Source organism: Hypanus sabinus, chromosome 2 (genome assembly GCF_030144855.1).
Source record: "Hypanus sabinus isolate sHypSab1 chromosome 2, sHypSab1.hap1, whole genome shotgun sequence".
Lineage (NCBI taxonomy): Eukaryota > Metazoa > Chordata > Chondrichthyes > Myliobatiformes > Dasyatidae > Hypanus > Hypanus sabinus.
The window spans coordinates 160,157,454-160,183,550 of NC_082707.1; the positions used below are offsets into that span (position 1 = coordinate 160,157,454).

Genomic DNA, 26,097 nt, shown 5'->3' on the forward strand with positions numbered 1-26,097 from the left:
CCCCTTTCCACAATTAAAACAGGTCAAACCCGGAAATCTCTGGCCGTCTGGCCTTTCCCCCTCAACCTTACCACTAGCTCCCGGCGAGACCTCTGCCTCAGCCGGCAGACTTTCTCGATCATCCCCACGGTCTCTCTGGGAACTTTTATTCAAGGAAAACTTTGTCTTGTGGGTTAGGGCATATACATCTGCGAACCTAGCAAATTCTGAGATGGACTTATTCGGCTTCTCATTCAAATACATCCGGATATCCTCCGAAACACAACCTTTAAATTCCTCAATCAGAATTAACTCCCTGAGACGCCAATAATCCTCCCCCAATATCTCTGCTGTGCACCAACGGTCCATGAGCACCCCTTCTCATAGGCAAACTCAGTATACGTCTGATTCCACCCTTTCTTTAAATTTCTAAACTTTTGTCTATATGCCTCAGGTACTAGCTCATAACTCCGGAGAATGGCTGCCTTTACTTTGTCATAACTCTCCTCCTCTTGCTCCTCTATGGCCAATGCCTTATATGCCCACTGTGCCTTCCCTTTTAACACACTTTATAACAGCGCCAACCACTGATCTCTGGGCCACTTCTGATTCACTGCCACCTTTTCAAAAAGCAAGAAATAACTATCAACATCCGTCTCCTCGAACGGAGGTACTAACCTCAACTCTCGACTAACATTGAACCGCTCCTCTCGGTCTGACCCCGGAACTCGTGGCTCTTGCCGTAACTTCTCCATCTCCAAGTCATGTTTCCTCTGTTCCTCTGCCTCCCCATACTCTCTCTCCTTCTCAGCTCTTTCTTTCTCTTTCTCAGCTGCTTCCAGCTGTTTTAACCGAAGTTCATGCTCTCTTTGTTTCTCAGCTCTTTCCTGCTCCCGTTTCACCTATAACTCCTTTAGCTGGAGCGCATGCTCCCTCTCTCTCTCGGCCCTTGCCCTCTCTTTCTCTCTCTCGGCTCTTTCATTCTCCTTCTCAGCTGCCTGCAGCTGCTTTAACTTAATTGCATGTTCCAACTTTACTTTCTCCAAATCTTACTGAGCCGTCCCACTAGCTGGTACCTTTTCAGGGATATTTTGCAATACCTCAGCTGCAAACACATTCTTCCCAATATAATACTGAGTTATTGCCCTTCGCAACTCCCGCTTCTTCATTGACAACCTCACCTCTGAGAGGTTTAACCCCTTCGCCACATTTATCAAGTCTGATTTGGTGGCCGCCTCTTGTGCCTCCAGAGTCGGGTTTTCTATAAATTCACCCACGTCCGTCTTTGCTGGTTTCCCATCTGGCTACCCGTGTTACCAGATCCAAGTTTTGGACTTACAAGCCCAATTCACTGGCCTCCCAATTTTGTATCAAATCCCAGACAAGCCCCCAATTTTAATACGAAACCCTGTAACTGGGTCACTTACCAGCAAAGATAGAGAGGTCCGTTGAAGTCTGATGGTACTATTTTTAACAGTATTTATTAATAAAGGGGCACAAAAATAAGATTAAAGCAAACATAGATAATATACGTCATCAATACTAAATCTAACAGCGCGTGTATTATAATAATAATCAATAAGAAATAGTTCTATCATTGTCTAGGGGATAATGTATTGTCCGATGGAAATATAAAAGTCACTGTTAGTTCGTTCAAGCTGCAGCGTTTTGGGTTTAAGAAAGAGACGGGTTAAACTTGCCCAGGTCTTTTATGATGCCAATCCTTTGAGTCGTGGGGAGTTAGTTTCCCCATTGTTAGCTAAAAGCCGTGTTCCGTGGTACAAACCACCAGTTCCAGGCAAACGGAACCGAACGCACGTGGCCTCCTTCCAATGGCTTCCACTATTACAGGATCGCTAGCGTTTCTTCTGGTGCATCTGAGGGGCTGTTCCCACAGACCCTCTTTTATCCTGATTCACAGGATCTCAGATGTCAATCAGGTTGGGGGTGATACAATCCCTCCCTCAACCAGCCCACTTTGCCTGAGGGCTTCCACGTAGCACGGTATGGCAATATACAAATTCGGCTTCAAGAGACAATGGCCGTGTCCCGTAGCTTTATATCGTCAGGGGAACGAGACATTCCACATGTCACTCTCTCATTTCCTGGGTCTCCTGACCCAAATCAATAGTGATCTTGCGATTCTCACAAAGGAGGGGGCTACAGGCGTAACAGTTGACAGTAAGGTATCCACACCTATTTGTTCCTTTCTACCTTCATTTGATCTGCCCCCCCCCCCCCCCCACCTACTGGAAAGATTGTAAGAAAGGTTTAGATGAAAATTACCCAAACATGGACAAATGGAGTTAACAGTTAGGTGAAAGGGCCTGCTTCCATGGCATATGACTCTGGCTCTATGACTCAATTGGTTCCATCTGCCCATCATCCCTCCAATATCTGATTCTCTGTCACCTTCTGTAACGGATTCCAGAATCCGCAGCCTTTTGTTGTCCCCATTTATCACATTCCAGTCCTTGTCATCCTCCCCTTCTTCCCTTTCCCAGACCCCCAAACTGACTCCATTTGCCCATCAACTCATCTGTGCATCATTCCATCTAATGCTGCCGCATCTTGCCTAACTTATCCCTCTCTTGAGTTCAAAGTAAATTTTATTATCAAAGTACAGTGCATATATGGCACCGTATACAGCCCTGAGATTCATTTTCCTGTGGGCATTCTCAGCAAATCAATAGAATAGTAACTATAACAGAATCAATGAAAGGTCAACCAGAGTGCAGAAGATAAACTGTGTAGATACAAATAAAAGTAAATAGCAATGAATAGCAAGAACATGAGCTAATGAGATAAAGAGTGCTTAAAGTGAGATCATTGGTTGTGGGAAGACTTCATTGATGGGACAAGTGAGTGTGATTTTCTCCTTCTATTCGAGAACCTGATGGGTAAGGGGTAGTAACTATTCTTGTCCCCAGTGGTGCTTATCGTGAGTCTCCTGTATCTTCTACCTGATGGCAGCAGTGAGAAGAGAGCATGACCCGGGTGGTCGGGCAATTTCATGATAGATGCTGCATTCCTGCAGCAGCGTTTCATGTGGATGTGCTCAATGGCTGGGAGGGTTTTACCATGATGTACTGGGCCAAATCCACTACCTTTTCTAAGATTTTCTATTGGTGTTTTCTTACCAGGCCATGATGCAGCCAGTCAGTATACTCCACTACACCTCTATAGAAATTTGTCAAAGTTTTTAGATATCATGCTGAACTGCTGAGGAAGTAGAAGCAATGCCATGTTTCTTTTTCAATTGCACTTGTGTACTGCGACCAGGACCGGCCTTTCTGAATAGTAACACCCAGGAATTTAAAGCTGCTCTCACTTTCCACCTCTGATCCTATGAGAACTTGCTCATGGACCTCTGGTTTCCCTTAACTGAAGTCTATAATAAGTTCCTTAGTCTGGCTGATTTTGAGTGGAGGTTGCTGTTATGACATCACTCAGCCGAATTTTAATTAAATCGTAATTTAACTGTTTATTTTGTTTTCTGTGGGGGTGGGAGTTCTTTGTTAGTAAAAATGTAAATTATTCAACCCTCTCCTGGGTCTTGATCCAAAATGTCGACAATTCCTTTCCCCTGTCACAGATGCTGCACAATAGACTGGGTTTCTGAAGCCAATCTGGTTCATTTTTGGCTCTAAATTCCAGCATCTACAGCATCTCCAAGAAATCAGTCAGTTTGATCACTTCGACACTCATCATGATGATTTGCTGTTTCACTGTTGAGAGTATTCCTGGAATGGAAGTACAGGTTTTCCCCGCTATCTGAAGGTAGAGCGTTCCTATGAAACCGTTTGTAAGCCGAAATGTTGTAAAGCAAAGAAGCAATTACCATTAATTTATATGGGAAAAATTTTTGAGCATTCCCAAACCCAAAAAATAACCTACTGAATCATACCAAATAACACAAAAACTAAAATAACACTAACGTGTAGTAAAAGCAGGAATGATATGATAAATATACAGCCTATATAAAGTAGAAATATTGTATGTACGGTGTAGTTTCACTTACCAAAATTGGCAAGATAGCGAGCCAAAATTGAATTGGAGAAAGAAAAATTGACACGTACACACATACGCACGTACACTCATACATACATAAATGCATACGCACACAACTGCCCACACAAGGCTTCATGGTCATTGTACTCTTTCTCGGGGTAAACACACGTATAAAACAGGTGTCTTTTTTTCGTAAATGCTAAAATCCTCTTTGGTTAGCGAAAACAGGTACTAATGTAGGTCTATCGTAACAGTGAGCTGTCGTAAAGCAAACGTTCGAAAAACGGGTTCCACCTGTAGTATTCAACTTAGAAGAGATGCTAAAAATATTTAAGTATCAGCTTTATTTGTCACGTTCATCAAAGCATACATTGAGAAACATCATTTGCTTCACCTTTTGCAATGTGCTGGGGGCAACCGCAAGTGTCTTCACGCTTCCAGAGCACTTTAAACAGCATGCTCACAACTTACTAACCTTAACTGCATGTGTTTGGAATATGGGAGGAAACCGGAGCACACAGAGGAAACCCATGCTGTCACATGGGAATTGAATGCTATTGCTGATTGCTGGCACCGTAAAGCATTAATGCTAACCGGTACACTGCCATGCCAACTACCTACACAACCGTGTCACCTAAGGTTATTGACCTTGTCCAAGGTAATGGAAGTTGCATTTGGGAGAAGTTGTCAAACAAGGCTTGCCATGTTTCTGCATTGCAATTTGTCAATGGTTTGCACTGCTGGGCAGTGCCAAAGGGGGAAATATTCAAGGTGATGGATGGGCTATTAGTTAAGTGGAGTATGTTGACCTGGGTAAAATCAAGCCTGTGATGTTGCAACTATACTTGTCAAGTTATTTGTAGTATTTTTTTCAAGTTTCTGGTTTCTGTTTTATAGATGTAAAGTATCTTGGGGAAGCCAGGTGATCAGCCATTGCCATAGAATCCTCTGACATGTTGCAGCAGTCACTGAGTTTACCAAGAACTTGCCGTTAAGCATTTGGTCATTGATGTGGTTTCAGATGTTGGAGTAGGCTGGGATGGGGTGGTGGGGGAGGAGGTCAAATTCATGGCTGATGATGGCAATTGTCATTTGAGTGTCCAGGAAAATGGTTGAAAGATTCCTCCAAATGGATCCTTGTTTCGCAGTTGTGTGAAGAGAGCACTACTTGCCACTCAAGAACACTTGCTAATGAGCCACTTGTGTTACAGTCAGTACAATCGGTGAATTAAAGTTGAATTCATTCATATTTGTAACAGTGGATATTAAAAATGTAATTTAATTTTAGGAAATGACAGCAGCATTGGAAAGGTGTCATAGAGCTATCAATTTTAAAAATTCCTATTCAGTAGTTCTTTGGAGAATGTGATCCCATTGACTTTAACTGGAAATAGTACCTTGGATGATTCCACTAAAGTGAATTCAGTCAAAACCTGTGTCTGAATGACTGGAGTCCCTAAAGTCTTAAATACTGACCAGGCCATTTGCAGTAAAGACGGCAACAGAAAATGTCCAGAACCCAGCTGGTGGGAACCCCACAAAAGTCTACATATCTGCTTTGAAATGGTTGCTTGCCTTCGTGCACAATAATGATCAAGAGCAATGCAAAATCTTAGACCAGTGAAAGAGAAATTACTGTAATATTTCAACCAAGAGGATTGCAGTTTCTGGAAATAGGTTGATTGGAAGCCCAGCTATCTTCTCAAAGAGGTAGGTAAAGAGTTCCTTATCAGCATCTATTTAATCTGGACCCTACCTCTCCTGTGAGATCGATGCACCAGTAGTGACTTTCTAAGCTTTTTCTGGAATATAAAATTCTTGGTCATATTAGAAATTAAGGAATCCCCAGAAGGAGTGAACTGAAATATAATTTTGGTAGAAAAACTGGAATAGGAATCTTTACAGAACATAATTTAGAAAAATTATGGCAAAACATCAACAAAATGGTGAGAAGATTGTAATTGGGCTACTGAGTAATTTGATGATACAAGAAAGGAAACTTGTTGCATTGATATTGCAGCCATAATTGTCTTAAAAGAACATTATCTCTTTTTGGATTTTTTAGGCATAAAACTGCAAAGTCATAGCAAATATAAAAATCACTTTATCTGTTGTAATTTACCCGCAGTTTGTAAATCAATCTCTCCCTTCTCACTTAACAAAAAGATTTAGTAGGTGGAAAATGTTAAAGGTATTATAGTTATATGGAAGAATGTTATATCTAGAGCCATCTTAAGATGAATGAAATATTATGCCTAAGAAGAATAAAAGTAAATATTTGAATTTCAAATGCTTTTGACGTATTGAGTTTCTTTTTCATCAGTTGCTTCATTCGCTTGCTTGAAATGTGTAGCACCCATGCTGATACTAGTAGTACTAAAATTCAGCTAGCTCCATGACGGGTCACAATAAATTTTTTTATGTGATTGTTGCTGTCACTGATTTCTTTAAGCATGTCATCATACTCTGCTGCTCACTCTTCGCTCTGCCTAATCACTCCACGCTATGCCCTGCCTTTTCCTGTGCTCTGTCCTGTCCTTCTCATTTCCTCTTTTCCTCCTCTTCCTGTAGGCTCTGATGTTCTTTATATTGGTCCGTCAAAAGGTAAGCTTTCAATTTATCATTGATTTTTATAATAAAATGCAGTGTTGTATCATGCTTGGATATTCATACTGGTTTTTTTTTGATTTTTGATATTCCTGTTCTGCGTATGTAACTCCAATTCTGCAGTTATCCATCTTGCTAACATAAGTGACATTTAGTTGAAGAAAGTTATATTATACTGTTTCTATCAGGGAGTATTTACTCAAGTCCAGGATTGTACAGCAAAACAATGACACCAACTTATGACTCAAGAGATGGTAGCCCACTTTCTCCGACCTCCGCCTGGTTTGGTGACAGCCCTCTCTCAGAAGGCAATCCCAGTGTTCTTGCTGTGAGCCAGCCAATCACCTCTCCAGATATCTTGGCACAGCTATTCAAGCCACAGTCACTACTCGATAAAGCAAAGATTAATAAAGGGTAAGCATCAGTATTTCCTTCTGTATTTTTTCTGTTCTCTTTCAAGTATGAAATTCATACCAGCATCAATTTATTTCAACTTGGTATATTTTCTTGTAGATGGCTAGATTCATCAAGGTCTCTGATGGAGCAAGACGTAAAAGATAATGAAGTATTATTGCTCAGGTTCAAATATTACAGCTTCTTTGATTTAAATCCAAAAGTAAGTTGTTTTAATGTATTGAGGGACCATTTATTATGTATTTCAGAAATATTTTAAAGCTTCATATGGGGCAGTGACATGTGATGTACATTTTCAATGTAACTGAAAGTCTGATCGAAACTAGATTTATGCTAACTTCACTTGTTTCAATGAAATGTATAATTAAATCTTCATCACTGTTAAAACCCATGACAGACATCTGGCTACATAGCACAAAAAACAATTAAACCAATACTGTTGCAGATTAATTTTCTATTACTAATCAAACCACTCTATCTTTCTGTTGCAACAAACATAAAATGTTGGCAGAGCTCAACGGATTGAAAAGCATCTGTGGGCGAGGGAGAGAGAATTTGAGTTATTGTCATCAGACCTACTTTTGTGTTTTAGTTGTCTTCCAAGCATGTTACTGTTTTCATGAAATATTTAATCATGGCAGAATAGAAAGCAAGAATACATTTCTGTCATATGCAGGGCATGCAGATTACAGATTCATTACAGAGATGAATTTGTTTTATCTAAACCCTTGTAGTTTTCTCAATTTTTTTTGCTATAACCTTTCACGGGTTATAACAGAAATAGAGAATTTGAATATAGATCCTCAAAATTACAGGGCAATGTTTGACTTGAGTTATTTTACTGAATAATAATCCAATTCCCATACAAAACACAACTTGGAATGCCATGGTTTTTGTTGTTCGTAACTGAAGTAGTATGAATATTTTAACCACAGAAACCTTAATAATAAAGAAGTTACAGAGTTATTTAGCTGGCACGCAAGAGTACACATTTGGACAAGATATGCTAATTGTTAAAGTTTTGTTTTTCTTTGAAATTGCAGTATGATGCAGTGAGAATCAATCAGCTTTTTGAACAAGCTAAATGGTCAATCCTTCTAGAAGAAATCGAGTGCACAGAGGAGGAAATGATGATGTTTGCAGCTTTGCAAGTAAGTAAATACTTCAGAACTTTTGATTAAATTTTACGTCTAATAATGCAATTTCAGATAGTTTGAGGGAACAGTTTTAAATATTTTGGTAGAGATGTGCTTGTTAAAATCCTCATCCTCGTTTCAACAGCTATAAACAGCCTCTGAGCATTTAAGCTGCATGATGTCATGTGGCTGCTCGGGGGTGGGGGAGGTGGGCATTGTGCCTAGAATGCCTATGGACAATTTCACATGTTCCATCAAGGTATTTTTGAGCAAACACATCGCAGCATGACATAAGTTTACTATTTTAATGTGTGTGAGAGAGAGTGGGTGTCTGGGGCACCGTGTGTTGTGAATCTACCTTATTAAGCTTTCAGATGAGAAACTGATCGATGTGATTCCCTAGCTCTGTTTTTAAGTATATGCAGGAATACACATATGACACAATTTCTAGGCTGGCAATATCCATTTAACTATCAAATTGTTTACCATTTAAGGTCTGATCCAAAGACTATATTCATAATTCCAGGGCAAGCTGCCATTACCACACCATTGGTGACTGTGTTTATCTCCTCAATTAATCTCTGCAGAAATAAAAATAAACAGCGTTTTCTGCTTATTGCTAGTAAATTTGATGCTCCAATCATCGTAACCACGCCTTGTATTTATGATTTAGTTTTCCTTCAATTTTGGGAGGGGGAAGTAAATGAGGAAAGGGTCACCAATATAGCCCCAACTATATCTGTAACCTAAACAGAGACCATGGCCGGAACTTGGCAACGGTGAAGTGCTCAAGCTCAACAGCATTGGTCCTGACTGAAGGTGTTTCTATTTTGTTGCTGTCTCCTTGCTGTTGTCATACCCAGTTCAAAACTGTGAGGCTTGGTAGAAGCTCTACCCATGAGAGAGCTGAGAAATGCACTTGGCCAACAAAATTATGCCCTCAGACTTCTGTAGTCATCAAGGGCATTCATAGACATTCAAATCCAATAAATAGGGTTTTTTTAAATTCTCTCTTTTTTTAATTAAAAGTAGTAAATAAGTTAAGCACTTAGACCTTTTCTATTGTTTAAGGGTGCTTTAAAAATTAATTCAAACCTATATTAGTTGTGATATCCTTCGCAATTACAGCCCTTCACTGGCCGCCGCCCTCCCTCCCCCCCCCCTCCCCACTGGCCCCATTCAAATGAATAGTGTCCCTGTTTCTTGGTGAGCAGATTTCCCAGCATAATACCATGATTGTGCTCTGCCGTTGTGCTCTCAAGTTAAATCCCGAGTCAGAACACAGCCAGTGATATATGGTAGTGGGTTTCTGCCAGTTTGTCAGAAGCCTTGAATTTCTTGTACTGATTGGGACTAAATGCTGGTGGCCTTTACACTGCGCTGCTGGCACTTGCCTACCAGCTGCAGCCTTACTTTCCAGCATCAGTGAGTTATGGCTGATAATGTTCCAAATCCAAGTATCTGCCTTTTGCCTGTATCCTAAGCTCCTGTTGGAAAGTAGCATTAGATCAGTCGCAGATTTAACATGGGGGCACATGTTGATATGGTGTTGTTGCTGTTGAAACCTCACTTAGAACTGTGCCCCTCGTAGGCTGAAGAACAGAACCTCAGCAAGAGTAGTTTGTGGTTCCAGACTGGAAACTTCATAACCATTGATTCCCTTTACATTGTCTGGAAAGATGGATCTAGAGATCCAAAATAGTGTGAGGTGTTGGGGGGTATTACTGGAACTGAATGTCAGGCACCCTGGGGAAATAAATACAGTCGGCCCTCCTTATCTGCGAATTCCACGTGCACGAATTCAACTAACCACGAATCGCGAAAACCCGGAAGTGCTCTTCCAGCACTTGTTATTCAAGCATGTACAGACTTTATTTTCTTGTCATTATTCCCTAAACAATGCAGTATAACAACTATTTTACATAACATTCACATTGTATTAGGTAATATAAGTAATCTAGAGATGATTTAAAATATACGGGAGGATGTGCATGGGTTATCGTGGATTGGGATCGAAAAAAATCGGAAGTTCTCTTATACTCAGTAAGTCGGAGCAGGTACATCCAGTATTATTTAGCGTCAGTTAGTCAAACATTTGTCTTAGGCTACGTCCAAGCTACGCCGGAAAAATCCATAACCGAAGCTTTTTCTCTTCGTTTTTACCTTCCATCCACACTACAACGGTGTTTTCATCCCTCGAAACCGGAGCTTTTCAGAAACGCTTTCCAGGGTGGGTACTTTTGAAAACGCTACTCAAGCGGATCAGTGTGAACGGGGTAACCAGAGACTTCTGAAAACGCTGTCAGACGGCAGTGCACTATTTCATTGTTTTCTTGAACGCAACCTAACAATTTCAAAACAGTCGGCAACGAGACTGAAGCCAGAGAGTTAGAAATGTACTCACCAAATACTTTGACCCATAACTTACTGAATAAATAAGTATCAACACACACAAAATGCTGGTGGAACACAGCAGGCCAGGCAGCATCTATAGGGAGAAGCACTGTCGACGTTTCGGGCCGAGACCCTTCATTGTTGTTTGAATTTCCAGCATCTGCAGATTTTCTCGCGTTTGCTGAATAAATAAGTATACTCACTTTGCCCTGTTTTCTGTCCTTGCTCGTATGAAGGTGGTTTACCTATTTATGCAAGTACTTCGCTAACAATAGATGCGTAACAGCCTAATGTAATATTGTAGGGAAATACAAGATAATACTGATGCAGACATGTTTTACACATTTAACAAGGTGCTTTATTAATGCAACAGAGTTAGTCAGTTTTTCAATGTTCATTATCAGCCAGGTCATACAGTCCGTGAACTCCCTGAAGGTTGCCTCCATACGCTTCAGTATTTGTTTCTTTTTTACTTTTAAATCTTCCTGCGCGAGAGCCAACAGCGAGACTCAACACCAAACATGCCGCTTGTTTTTGGTAGATGTGTCCTGCGCATGCGCAGTAGGACAAAATTTGACAAGATCTCTGTTTCAATGTGGACGGAGATATTTTTTTAAATGCATAGTGTAGACGCCTATCGTTTTTACACAAAACCGGCGTTTTCAAAATTATCCGGTCTAGTGTGGATGTAGCCTTAGTATATAGTATATATTTTACCTTTCTATGCATATAAAACATTTAAGAATGTATGTTTCAGCGCCGGGCTCGGGATCTTCTTCCCGAGTTCAATCCAGTGACAGACTGCTACCGAGTTCGCTCTCCACCGTGCCGGGTTGACGTGGAGGATCAAAAACCCAAAACCCCAAAACCCAATAATTAAGCCACTGCATTGCTTAGTAATAATTGTAGCTTTCATCGGGGCAGAGCCTTTCTCACTTTATCCTTTAAAATTGTTCCGATCATTGACCGACTGTAGCCTAACGCTTTTCCAATTTCACCTCTTTCCGATTGCTTTATTATTTCCACTTTATTTTCAATCGCGATCGTGATTACTTTCGTGAACAGAAACACTGTGGATTCAGAGTTCTGCCGCTGGGTCCTAATGTCCACCGCACTGAGACAGGTTGAATAAGGGACTTGAGCATCTACGAGTTTTCGTATCCACGGGGGTCCTGGAACCAATCCCCCGTGGATAAGGAAGGCCGACCATACTGGTTTCTTTTCTTTCTTTTCAGCCACAACACAATTTCTGTTTTCCCTGTCTTAAAATCTTTGAAAGAATTTTTGTGAAGGGGAGGGTTTGGTTAGGGGATGGTGGAGGGGGGCATGATTTCAACTTTGTTTCAACGTCCTACTTAAGCTGCTGAATGGCTGGAAGATTGGAATGCTTTGGATTCAGGGAACTATTGTACTCTGAAGCCTTGTTGTGTTAACCACAATTCAATATTTTTAAGTGTATGCAAAGCACACAGCTAGTGGCTCTCTCTAGTCCATATTGGCCTTGTCATTCCTTTGCTATTAAATTTTGGCTGTATACATTTTCATGTGAATTTCTGAAAAAAACAGTCATTTATTCCTCCCAGTTAACTTTTAGTGTGAATGATAAGGAATTGCAGGCAAAACTCATACTTAATTACTTTAAATTGCCAGTGAGCTGGTGTCCTGAATTGCAGTTCCCACAGAGCTCCTGAGAATGAGTTCCAGGACCTGACTACAGCGGGGGTGAAGAAATGAGGGCATATTTGCAAGACATGGGCCACCGTGGGGGTGAGGGGGAGAGGTGGGGGGCAGATGCCTTGGCAGCTGACGACTAAAAGTAGACCGTTATGTTTCACTTTGAAGGCCGTGCGATCCACAGCTACTGTGTGCCATTCAAGTGGACTCCTGTGTCCTGAGTCTTGTTGGAGAAGCTCTTATTAGATAGATAGATAGATACTTTATTCATCCCCAAGGGGAAATTCAACATTTTTCCAGTGTCCCATACACTTATTGTAGCAAAACTAATTACATACAGTATTTAACTCAGTATAAATATGATATGCATCTAAAATCATCCTCCCAAAAAGCATTAATAAATAGCTTTTAAAAAGTTCTTAAATAGTTTACTATTATGCTATTATAGTTTATTATTATGCTAAGCAGAGAGCATTCGGTCATAGTATAGTTGTCCTTTTTGAGATTAGAAATATTTTGGTGAGTTGGAAGATGAGCCACTTGTTGCAGGAATCACATTTTCTTGCATGGTCACTATTTATACCGGTATAGTCTGGCTTTTGGTCAGCAGTAATCCCCTGGTCATTCATGTACTGCTATTGAATGTTTGAAGATTTTTGGCAGGAGGTTGGGGGGGGTGCTGGTTGGGATCCCTTTTGGAGAAGGTCATCTCCAGCACCTTGTGTGCTTTGCTTGGGTTTCCATTCTTTGATGATGTGAGGACAATTACACAGAATGGAAGTGTAAACCAGTCAATCCCTGGACTTGCATAGCAATTAAGAGTCACTCTCATACCCTCCAGCCACTGCATTGCCCCTTCCTTAACTTCTCTATCATCCTGAAGCTTACCTTTTCCTCCAGTGCCAGTCCAATTCTTTTTCAAATGCCATCAGCTAGGAGGTACAGAAGCCTGAAGGCACACACTCAGTGATTCAGGAACAGCTTCTTCCCCTCTGCCATCCGACTCCTAAATGGACATTGAACCCGTGAACACCACCTCACTTCTTTAATATATACAATTTCTGTTTAGGAATGGTTTTTAATCTATTCAGTATGTAAGTTACTTATTTATTTTCTTTTACACTATGTATTGCATTGAACTGCTGCTGTTAAGTTAACAAATTTCACGACACCTGCTGGTGATAATAAACCTGATTCTGATTGTGCTTTGTGTTTCCACCACCACTGCATGCAGTCAGATCCAGTCATTTCCAGTCTATGCTTTGCTAAGCAATGAAAATTTGTCTTCCTTGCATGATGCCCCTCACTTTGAATCTGCATCCATTGTTTTTTCTCCATTTACCATTTTGAAACTTGGTTCAGGAGCAGTAGTTACCCATCTCCAGGAATCCACGAGGATCATCTCTGAAACTCTGGAACACTGGGACCACCACAGCTCAGATTCGAATACACTGAAGAGAAAATAGTTCCCTTCAAAAACAGCACTGGCTGTGCATTTCTACTGACAAAGTAGGTTTCTCCCCCCCATCCTTGCCATATCTTTCTAAAGTCTTTCAGCCTCATATGAAACTAATGTACCACCTCCTGGCATCCACCACTCCATCCATGACCAAGGAGGTCCTGTCTTCATACTTTGTTTTGAAGCAGATAACTGAACAGAGTGAGCAGTGGAAATGACTCCCTTCCTCTGGCTCCCTTGAGGAGCAGGGGGGTGGATGATGCATATTTTCCTGCTTGGTAGCTCTTTGCAAAACTGCTGCTCCTGTCAGAATCACAGCCACAAATGTTTGGCAGTTGCTTCTCTTTCCCATGGTCCACACCATTGCTGTCATCTTTTGTAGGATAGGGGTGGGGAGAACTTAAAATGGGGAGCAGTGAATTGTTTCTGGAGGGTGCAGTGGTGGTTTTGTCTGGGAAGAGGTGGCCAGTTCACAGCAATGGAGACATTGACCAGAAATAGTCAAAGTCACATTGTAAGACAACGTTGAAGACGTTCAATGCTGAGGGCCACTCTGAGTCACGTGCTGCTGCTGCAACTTACTCTGCTAGACCTGAACTGGTTGTATACTGCAGTAACTTAGCTTTGTGTTTTCAGAGGAAATATAAAATGAACAATTCATTTTGTCTGAGCAAACTGGAGGAAGAAAGGAACTTCTCCAGATCTGTTTTTCTTGGTAGATTTTCAAGTACACATGCTTGCCATTGAGTCACTGAATATAAATAGTTCACTGCAGTGATTTTATTTGGCTTGAACATTTAATCCATTACATTTTCAATTTCCATTTAAAGATTTGTACTTTAAAATATAAGCTACCTACTGCTTAACCTCTACAAATTGTGATGTTTAATATCACCATCTTTTGTAGAACATTTTAGCAAATAATTCAGAACATTTAAATTATTTTCCCAATGTTGTGTGAATATTCAGTTATTCTTGCATTGTTAGGGTCTTGATTTTCCAAAGGGTACAAAGTTATAGTTGCTGGTTAAATTTGTCTCCTGGTGATCCAGTAACACATTCTATTTTGATGAAGGGATAAAATTGGAAAGTGGACTTGAACTGAAAGTTCGTAGTAAATTTGAAAGAGAAATTCAATATCTTGCCCCCGTGACTCCATAAAATTTATCCAGTTTTAAAAATTACAAACGTATTTTTTTCTCTTCCATTTTTAGGCATTGATTCATGGTGTCAGTCTAATGCATATTCAGTTCAATTCAAACAAATAGAATTTGGTTTTAGTTTATACAGCAGTTTTAAAGCCACGTGCAGCACTCTTAAATCAAAATAAATTCAGGTGTTAATCCTGCATGGTTGCGGTTTATTGCTGGTGTGATGTTTATTGGTGGGTGGGAGCAATATTCTTTCCCTCGGTAAGCAATTAGAGTTTTTTTCTGTTTGCTATCAGGTGCAGCAGACACAATAAGCCATAAATCTTTGTGGTTAGGAGCAAGAGGAAAGATGCATGCCAGCCTCAAAGGTTTAAGAAAATCACAGCATTGAGGACAAAGACATCCTACCCAATATCTGATTTTTGAGACTAGGAAATTGCTAAGTGTAGCAGTCACTCAGGTGTAAAATTAAACCAATACTATACTAGTTAATCTGAACGCAGTCTAAATCTGTGTACTTTTATATACTGCATTGGACCTGAGCCTTCTTTCCAGTCAAACTCTTGTCAGGCTCCACTGAACCTGTATTTTGGAACTTCTTCTTGTGTTTCCTGCAATTTCCCAGTTACTTACTTATTATTATTCCCTTTTTTTGTATTTGCACACTGGTTGAATGCCCAAATTGGTGCAGTCTTTTGTTGATTCTATTGTTATTATTCTGTTATTGATTTATTGAGTATGCCCGCAAGAAAATGGATTTCAGGGTTGTATATGGTGACGTATATGTACTTTGATAATAAATTCACTTTGAGCTTCGGACATGTATACAGGCAGCCCAATCATCTCCAAAGTTAAACACTAGTGCTTATATTCAGGAGCTATCCTCCATCCCTAGCCCACTGTTAATTCCTTTTAACCCAAAGTCAGTCATAACTTGGTTCTTTTGGGCTCGCCTAGGTAGTCAGGCTCAGTTACAATGCGGCAGCAATACATTTCAAATGTACATAATTACTCTAAGGTACAAATGAGTGGGGGAGAAAAGAGGTAGTGTTCATGGACTATTCAGAAATCCGATGAAAGAGGGAAAGAAGCGGCAACACATTAAGTACTGCAGGAACTCAGCAGATCAGACAGCCTCAATGGAGAAGAGTAGTCAATTGACATTTCAGTCTGAGAGCCTTTGTTAGGACTGGAAAGGAAGGGGAAAGCAACCAGAATAATAAGGCGGTGAGGGAAAGGAGTACAAGCTGGCAGGTAATGGGTGAAACCAGATGATGGCTGGGTGGGGGAGGGAAGGTGAATTGAGAAGCTGGGAGGTGATAGAAGGGGTAAAGGGCTGAAAAGAAGGTATCCATTAAGAGCGGAGAGTGGATCATGGGAAAAAGGAGGAGAGGCACCAGAGAGAGGTGATGGGTGGGTGCGGTGAAGAGAAGGCTGAAAGGGGAACTGGTATGGGGAATGGAAAGTAAGAGAAAGGGGAGGGGAAAGAAATTGCCAAAAGCTGGAGAAATTGATGTTCATGCCATCAGGGTGGAAGCTGCCCAGACAGAGTATGAGGTGTTGCTCCTCCAACCTGAGAATGGCCTTACTGCGGCAGTAGAGGAGACCGTGAACCAACATGTCAAAATGGGAAATCAAGTTGAAATAGGTGGCTACCAGGAAATCATCCTTTTGTGGCAGATGGAGAGAAGGTGCTTGTTGAAGTGGTCCCCCAATCTACGTCAGGTCTCGCTGATGTAGAGGAGGCTACAGTAGGAGCGCCAGATACAGAAGATGACCCTAACAGATCACAGGTAAAGTGTCTTCTCATTTGGGAAGGACTATTTTGGGCTCTGAATGGTGGTATAGGGGCAAGTACAGTACTTGTCCCACTTGTGTTCAGTACTAGGATATGGAGGCTAGTAAGTAAAGACAAGAGGAAGTCTATTTCCTGTTATGGAGACAGGAAGCTGATCCTAAATCATTGAATGTAGGGTTCGGTTTCCCCTCCCTGGCGGTAGTAATGAGAAGACACCGTCATGAATGTAAAGAGAGCCGAACAGTGCAGTAATCATGCACCCTTGAGGTGCCCCTGTGCGATCCTTAGTGAGGAGGAGATGTTATTACAGATCAATACTAACTGGTCTGCCGCTGAGTACGTAATGGGTGCAGTTGCAGAGTGAGGGACAGAGGTACAGGTTTTGATGCTTATTGACTGGTACTGAGGGGATGATGGTGCAGAATGCTGAGCTGTAATCAGTACACAGCAGCCTGGCAGGTTTTGCTGAAAACTCGGTGCTCCATGCATAGTGGAAAGCCAGTAAGCTTGTGTCCTCTGTGGAGCTGTTGCGGTGATTGGGTCCAGGTCCTTGTTCAAGCTAAAGTTAATTCTAGCCATGACCAACATCTCCAACCACGTCATTATGGTAGATGTAAGTGCTACCAGTCAGCTTGGAAGCTTCACCCAGTTCAGTAGATCAAAGTAGTCAGGGGGTACTGTGGTTATTCAACTAAATGTAGTTCTCTGTTTATGACATGAAGATCCACTGGTTGTTTCAAAATGCAGTCAATTAGTTCTGTTAACATTGTAGGCACTATTGAAGGCAATTGAATTGGCTAGTTGGGCAACACAGAGAGAATGTGTAACTGGTTGATCATTTTTTTTGATAAATATTGAATGGTAGTGGAGTGAACTCAGAACAGAGAGCTTGGCTTCCCTTCGCTTGGTTTTATACATCAGGACAGGTAAACAGATTCTTCATTTACCTCTGTATCCAAGAGGGTGCTTCACTGACTGCACTTGCTTTGTTTTGCAAAACAGTGAAGCACCCTGGGAGGGGAAAAGAAAGTGACCAAACCTAGATCAGATTTTGGTTTTGTTTGTGTGTGTATGTGCCATCTGTGTTGTTCAAATTTAATTGTTCTGTGCTCGTTGTTGGTTCAGACCCAGAATGCCAACTTTAATGAAGTGAGTTTCTTTTTAACCAATGTATCCTTCACCATGGTTCTCTGCCATTGACTATGATGATGCAGTAGTTTATTGCCAACCATAGAGAACAATAAGCACATGTTATAGTAACTAGACACGTAGTAGAACTTAAATAAAACCATTCTCTTTGCAGTTCAGTCCAAATGATAATTTTAATGATTTTTAAAGATGCTGCAATTTTGTTTCCCTCATTTGACTTTGTATTCAGCCATTCAGTATTAGAAATGCAAACGATTGTTTCGACGCCTACTAAAGCACTTTTTGTCATTTTTGTGTGTCTCAGCATTCTGAGAAAATATGATGCCAATTTACAGGTTGCTTCTATGCATTTATTGACAAGTAAATAGCATTTTGTAGCTGTGTTTTCCACATCAATGATTGCAAATCCTGTCCTGCCACCACACCCCTCACCTTGCATTCTTCCTTCGATCTATGTTCTCAGTTGTCAAAAGCTTTAATTATTGACAGATGTTGAAACAAATGTTAAGCGCTGTGTGCATCTACTATTAAGGGTTTTATCGACCAAAAGAGAAATCTGGATTTTTTTGTCTTTGTGTTTCTTTACCTCCCACAGGTGCCCTTCTTCCTTCCCTTTCGCCCATGGTCCACTCTCATCTTCTATCAGAGTCCTTATTCTCCAGCCCTTGACCTTTTCCACCTATCTCAGCTTCTTACCCTACACTCCTCCCCCAGCCACCTGACCATCTATCACTGAGCTTGTATTCCATCCCTCCCCACCATCTTATTCTGCCTTCTTCCCCTTTCCTTACTAGTCCTGATGAAGAGACTCTGCCCGAATCATCAACAGTTTATTCATTTTCCTATTTGCTGCCTGATTTGTATGTGTGACACTTGTTTTTTTTTCCTTGGTGACAAAAGATTTGAGGTCCCAAGCATCTTATTTTATGGAAATGAGCAGATTTCAACACTTGGCATAGTATTTTATTGAGGGTATCAGTTTAGACCAGAAGACATAGAGGCAGAATTAGGCCATTCAGCCCATCAAAATATTCGGGCATTGAATATTGGTGTTCAGTTCATCTTAGAAACCCAGTGTATTTTGTGATGCATAATCTTGACACTTTAGGACAAATTTGGATATGGAATGTGAAATACCAAACATCAGAACGGGGAAGAAATGAGATCTGAGTGACTTTGACCATGGAATGATAATTGGTGCTGGACGGGGTGGGGGGGGGGGGGGGTGGCAGGTGGTTTGAGAATCTCACAAACTGCTGTCCTAGTATTTTTACACACAACAGTCTCTAGAGTTTGCAGAGAATGATGTGAGAAACAAAAAAAAAACAAAAAATTGTGAGCAACTGTTTTGTGGGTAAATATGCCTTATTAATGCGAGAGGTCAGAGGAGAATGGCTGATTCAAGGTGACAGGAAGGCAACAGTGGTGTGCCGAGAAGAATCTGCGAATGCACAACACAGCAAAACTCAAAATGGATGGACTACAGCAGCAGAAGACCACCAACATAACTCAGAAGCCACCTAATAAATTAGTCACTGAGTAAATATGCAGTAAATGCACCTTTTATATGACATTTTTTGATCAGAGGAGTCATTGGAGTTCAAAATGGAGATTTGGTAGTATAGGAGGATGAAATAGATGACCGTAAATTGCACTTCTTTCATTACTAGAATAAAAATATTGCAAACCCAATTTGAATAAGATCTTATATGCATAACTCTCAACATACTTTAATTTGAGGAAAAGATGATCCATCCTGGACAAACTGAAGCATAATTTCAATTGAAAGGAAACATATGTAATGATAAAAAGATTATTGGTAGGATGGGGGATTGGGAAAATGCTAAAATCAAGCATTGGATAACTAGCTAGATAATAGAGAAACGGCAAGCAATGTACTGTATATGAAAGGAATTGTTAAGACAGAAAATGAGGAGACAACTGAGCCATTGAGAAGTGAGCAAAAGGCAAAGACATTGAACAAATATTTTCTATTTTCCTTCACAGCAGATGATGAAATGGTCTCAATAACTAGATGATCACGACAAAATGGAATAAGGAACTTAAAATAACCATTATCATTAAATAACTTATAAACAAATGGGATTAAAGACTGGCCAATCCAATGTCTTATATCCTAGAATCTAAGAGCAGAAATGGTGGATACTTTGGTGATGATTTTCCAAAATTCACAAGTTACTACAAAGTTCCCCACAGAATATAAAGTTGCAAATGAAGTGCAAGACAGGAGGGAAACCAAAAGCACTTCTATGAGCTGGCTAACCTATCATCTGATCGTGGCAATCCATTCTTAGGAAATAATAACAGGACATTTAGAAAATCATAAGATAATTCAACAAAATTGTCATGGGCTTTATGCAAGGGTAATATAGTTTGACAGATTTATTCTTATCAGGATGTTACTAGTGTGGTGAATAAGGGTAACTTGCAGCTATGTTCAATTTGGATTTCCAAACAGGATTTGACAAGGTGCCATGTAAAAGGTTATTGCAAGAAGAAAGAAGCTTACTGAGGGGAAGCTTGATACATTGGTCGAGTAATATCTAACGAACACAACTCCATATACAGTGGCATGCAAAAGTCTGGGCACACCTGGTCAAATTTCTGTTACTGTGAATAGTTAAGTGAGTAGAAGATGAACTGATCTCCAAAAGTCATAAAGTTAAAGATGAAACATTCTTTTCAACATTTTAAGCAAGATTAGTGTATTATTTTTGTTTTCTACAAGTTTAGAGTGGGGGGAAAAAAGGAAAGGAACACCATGCAAAAGTTTGGGCACCCCAAGAGATTTGAGCTCTCAGGTAACTTTTACCAAGGTCTCAGACCTTAATTAGTTTGTTAGGGCTATGGCTTGTTCACAGTCATCGTTAGGAAAGGCCAGGTGATACAAATTTCAAAGCTTTATAAATACCCTGACTCCTCAAACCTTGTCCCAACAATTAGCAGCCGTGGGCTCCTCTAAGCAGCTGCCTAGCACTCCGAAAATTAAAATAAATGATGCCCACAAAGCAGGAGAAGGCTAAAAGAAGATAGCAAAGCGTTTTCAGGTAGCCGTTTCCTAAGTTCGTAACGTAATTAAGAAATGGCAATTAACAGGAACGGTGGAGGTCAAGTTGAGGTCTGGAAAACCAAGAAAACTTTCCGAGAGAACTGCTCGTAGGATTGCTAGGAAGGCAAATCAGAACCCCCATTTGACTACAAAAGACCTTCAGGAAGATTTAGCAGACTCTGGAGTGGTGGTGCACTCACTGTTCTACTGTGCAACGGCACCTGCACAAATATGACCTTTGTGGAAGAGTCATCAGAAGAAAACCTTTCCTGCGTCCTCAGCACAGAATTCAGCGTCAGAAGTTTGCAAAGGAAAATCTAAGCAAGCCTGATGCATTTTGGAAACAAGTCCTGTGGACAAATGAAGTTAAAATAGAACTTTTTGGCCGCAATGAGCAAAGGTATGTTTGGAGAAAAAAGTGTGCAGAATTTCATGAAAAGAACACCTCTCCAACTGTTAACCATGGGGGTGGATCGATCATGCTTTGAGCTTGTGTTGCAGCCAGTGGCACGGGGAACATTTCACTGGTAGAGGGAAGAATTAATTCAATTAAATACCAGCAAATTCTGGAAGCAAACATCACATCGTCTGTTTTTTTTTAAAAAGCTGAAGATGAAAAGAGGATGGCTTCTACAACAGGATAATGATCCTAAACACACCTCAAAATCCACAATGGACTACCTCAAGAGGCACAAGCTGAAGGTTTTGCCATGGCCCTCACAGTCCCCCGACCTAAACATCATCGAAAATCTGTGAATAGACCTCAAAAGAGCAGTGCATACAAGACGGCCCAAGAATCTCACAAAACTGGAAGCCTTTTGCAAGGAAGAATGAGTGAAAATCCCCCAAACGAGAATTGAAAGACTCTTAACTGGCTACAGAAAGTGTTTACAAGCTGTGATAGTTCCAAAGGGGGTGTTACAACCTTCTGACCATGCAGGGTGCCCAAACTTTTGCTTCAAGCCCTTTTCCTTTTTTGTTAATTTGAAACTAAAAGATGGAAATAAAAAAAAAATAATCTTGCTTAAAATATTAAAGAAATATATCACCTTTAACTTTATGCCTTTGGAAATCAGGTCATCTTTTACTCGCTTAGCTATTCATAGTAACAGAAATTTTGACCAGGGGTGCCAAAATTTTTGCATGCCACTGTATATGGGTCATTTTTGACATAAAAGGCTGGGGTCTGTTTTTGACCTATATCTAGAACTAGGAGGCATGGTTTCAGAACGAGAGGATGCCCATTTAAAACAGGGATGAGAAATTTCTACTTTGAGGTTGGAAACCTTCTGAAATATTCCACTCTAGTATCTGTGGAATCATTGAATATATTTACAGCCAATGAGTAAACTCTTCAACTACCCAGGAACCTTGGACTTTGGAGTGGATTATTCAGGAGTTGTGAAGTAGACTTGATAATTGTAATTCCAGGTTACTACTGAAAATCTAAACTTACATTAGATCCCTCATTTTCTGGCTCTTGCAATCTTCACTGCACACTACTATTTGTCAATGCAGAATTTCTGTATATAAACTTATGCTCTTGTACTGCTTAGCTGTAATGCTTAAGGGAGAAAATGCCCCCAAGCAGATCAACTAAAGTTAACTGATCATAGCAAGTTGGTTGAAACCTTTGAGTGAACTTTAATCTGACATACTGGTTGGATCCAGTGGAACTTTATTGTATAGTGTTAATCCAGTTCATAGACTGCACTAGAGTTGTGTTCTGCTCTCTAGCATCTCTGGTTGCAAGAAATAGTGTTCCTTCTGCAGCAAGTCTGTCAGCATTTACAAAGAGAAAGGAAGAAGTCATTTAAAATTAATTGAAAGGATTATAAGGAATCTTAATAAAGCAAGATCACCGGACAAGAGCATAGTTCAATGCATGCAGACTTTGTTGATAGCAAACTGGTACACAATGGAAATAAATGACAGAATAATTTTGAGGTTTTTTTTAATGTGTAGAAGGACATGGGAGAAGTGCTGGGGGAAAGTGAGCTTAACTATCAGCATTATTGTATCCTTACTAGACAATATGGAATGTGTTCCAGTTCCCACAGAACTGCATTCTGCGTTGGAATGCATTTGTTGAATATCAGTATATTCATCTGAATTAATTTTAGCGTGTATATTTCATTGCAAGGAGTATTGTAGGAAATGCGGGTGAGCTGAGGGCATGGATCAGCATGTGGCATTATGACATTGTAGGCATTAGTCAAATATTTAGTCAAGTTAAATATTTAAGGGGAACATGAGGGAGAACTTTTTCACTCAGAGTGTAGAACGAGCTGCCAGTGGAAGTCCTGGATGCATAGTTTCAACATGTAAGTGAAATTTGGATGAGTACATAGATGGAAGGGGTTTTTAGGGCTATGATCTAGGTGCAGATCGTTGGGACTAGGCAGGCTAATAGTTTGGCACAGACTGGATGGGCCAAGGGGTCTGTTTCTGTGCTGTAGTGTTCTATGACTTTATAACACTTGAGTATATACACTTCCAAGCCAATACCAATGATCTGGGATGTTAATAAACTAACATTCCTTTAATGTCATGGTGCACATCTCTGGGGATTTGTAGAATGTGAACAATCTGTATATAACTATAGTCTGATTTAATGTGCTGTACTACTTTAAAATTGCTTCTGAACCAGTGCTTGCACTGAATGGTTAAAAGTTCAACCAGATTTATTGACTTTGATATGTGAGGCGAGTGAATGCGTTCAGATTATGAAACTTTGACACTGATTTTTTTTAATGTGGCAACAATAAAACACTGCAAAACAGACATAACTTTTTTGTTAAGTCTATCTCAATTGCTCCAGTTCATTCTTCATTGTTGAAACTGAAAAATGTTTCACACCTTTTAAAATTGAAGCAGGAGCATATATTTTATGAATTGTGAACACTTCCTTTCCTTTGTTAAGTGCTGAATGATGATGCTTGTTGCTATTCAGAGGAACAGATGAACTTGTACACAACGCACTGAAAGTCCATGTGCAGATCTAGGAATTAATGAGGAAGAATGATTGTCTGTTTACCTTTATTGCAAGAGAACTTCAGTACAATAGTAAGGCCATGTGGCTCCAATTATGTCAGGCCCTGGTGAGACTACATCTGGAAAACTGTACGCAGTACTGATCGCTCTCTACCCAAAGAAAGAAGTAATTGCAATTGAGGGAGTGCAGTAGAGGTTCACCAAATTAATTCCTAGGACAGCAGTTTGACTTATGAGATGTTAAGTAGACTGAAACAATACTCTTTAGAAGAATGAGAGGTGAGCAAAAATGCGATATATAACATTCTTAATTTCCAACAGGGTGTATGTGGAGTTGATTCTTACCCTGCCTTGGTTGTTTTGTGCCAAAAGTCAACAATACTCAATTAAAGGCTGATTTATACTTGTGTGTCGCATCTACGCTGTAGGTACCACTTACCCTACGCCATAGGGTGACGTGCACCTCTCCAGGAAAATTACTCTCGCGTTGCAGCAATGCAGACTGCAACAACTGTGATTAGTCCATTTGGTAGCATCGCATTTCCTCTTACACATTTCCAGTTGCTTCTTCTCCGCCACGTCTGGAGGCTGTGTGTACACCGATGCGAAATAGATGAACCAAATTGTCAAATCTACCTGCCAGCATGTGAAAATGTTTGAAATGCATTTCCTCGTCCATGTCTCTCATGAAGAAACTCAACACAGTAGCATAGAAACCCCACCCCAAACTAACATTTTGGCACACACCAACGCATGGGATGCAGAAGTGAAAATCGGTTACGGCGTAGGTTGCGGCATAGCCCATACGCACAAGTATAAATCAGCCTTTATGAACAGTCATTTAGGACTGAAATTAACAGATATTTCTTCATCTGGTAGATCATTTTTTGAAATTCATTAACCCTGTTCCCTGTACCAAAAGTATTTTCAGGAACTCAATAGATTTTCTTTTGTATATTAAGACAATCTGCGGTTTGGGCAGAAAAAAAATGGTAATGAAGCAAAAGATCAGGTCATGGTGTTATTAAATGGTTTAACGATCACAGGAGACCAAATGCCCTACTCCTTTCATTTCTTAGCATCTTAGATTTGTCAATGATTGAAGAAGTCTGCAGTCAAAAAATTATGGGTTTTGAGCATGATGTGTTAGCATAAGGACTGGTGTAGGCTTTAGAATGAACAGTGTGAACAGGATGAGGGTGTATCCCATCAGATAGTGTAGGGAAAATGCTGGAATCTAATATTAAGGAAGTGTTGGTATAGGAGACTTGGGAAATAAGATTGGGCTGAGACAATATGCATGTATAAAAGAAAAAATTATTGTAAAGTATGTTGCAATCTTTTGGTTTTGTAACTGGCAGAAAAGAGTTGAGACAGCTTATGCAACATATTGGGATTTTAGGAATCCTTCGATAAGGTGCCATATGAGATGACAATAAATTCGAAAATGCAATGAGTTGAGGATCATGTGCTAAAGTGTAGACAGAGAATTGGTTTGCAATAGAAAACAGTGGGTACAAATGCTGAATCAATGAGTCCATCAACTTTGCCTCCAACTTCCACTCTGCCCTCAAATTTATCTGATCCATTTCCAGCACCTCCCTCCCCTTTCTCTATCTCACTGTCTCTGTCTCTGGAGACAGCTTATCTACTGATGTCTATTACAAACCTAGAGCCTCTCACAGTTACCTGGACTATACCATTTCATACCCTGTTACTTAAAAAAGTACCATCCCCTTCTCTCACTTCCTCCGTCTCCACCACATCTGCTCTCAGGATGAGGCTTTTCATTCTGGAACAAAGGAGGTGTCCTCCTTTTTCAAAGACAGGGGCTTCCTTTCCTCAACCATCGACACTGCCCTCAACTGCATTTTGTCCATTTCACACATGTCTGCTCTTACCCCAACCTCCCACCACTGTACCAGAGATAGGGTTCCTCTTGTCCTCACCTACCCTCCCACCAGCCTCTGCGTCCAGCACATAACTGTCCGGAACTTCCGCCATCTCCAATGGGATCCCACCACCAAGCACATCTTTCCCTCCCCCGCCCCCCACTTTCTGCTTTCCGCAGGGATTACTCCCTGGTCCATCTGTCCTTCCCTACTGATCTCCCTCCTGGCACTTTATCCTTGCAAGTGGAACAAGTGCTATACCTGTCCTTACACCTCCTCCCTGACAACCATCCAGGGTCCTAAACAGTCCTTCCAGGTGAGACAACACTTCACCTGTGAGTCTGTTGGCCATATACTCTGTCCAGTGCT

General features: G+C 40.6%; 1 protein-coding gene across 6 annotated transcripts in view; it reads left to right on the top strand.

The window, feature by feature from the left end:
- Positions 1 to 26,097, top strand: part of fermt2 (FERM domain containing kindlin 2) — a 147,034-nt gene that overhangs the window by 85,636 nt on the left and 35,301 nt on the right. For 4 of the 6 annotated variants that reach the window (XM_059957874.1, XM_059957831.1, XM_059957849.1 and 1 more), the window contains exons 5-8: positions 6,562 to 6,594; positions 6,786 to 7,011; positions 7,111 to 7,213; positions 8,055 to 8,162. In XM_059957874.1, the coding sequence (XP_059813857.1) occupies positions 6,562 to 6,594; positions 6,786 to 7,011; positions 7,111 to 7,213; positions 8,055 to 8,162 (470 nt within the window). The remainder of the gene's footprint in view (positions 1 to 6,561; positions 6,595 to 6,785; positions 7,012 to 7,110; positions 7,214 to 8,054; positions 8,163 to 26,097) is intronic. The other 2 variants (XM_059957859.1, XM_059957866.1) reach the window with 1 other exon arrangement.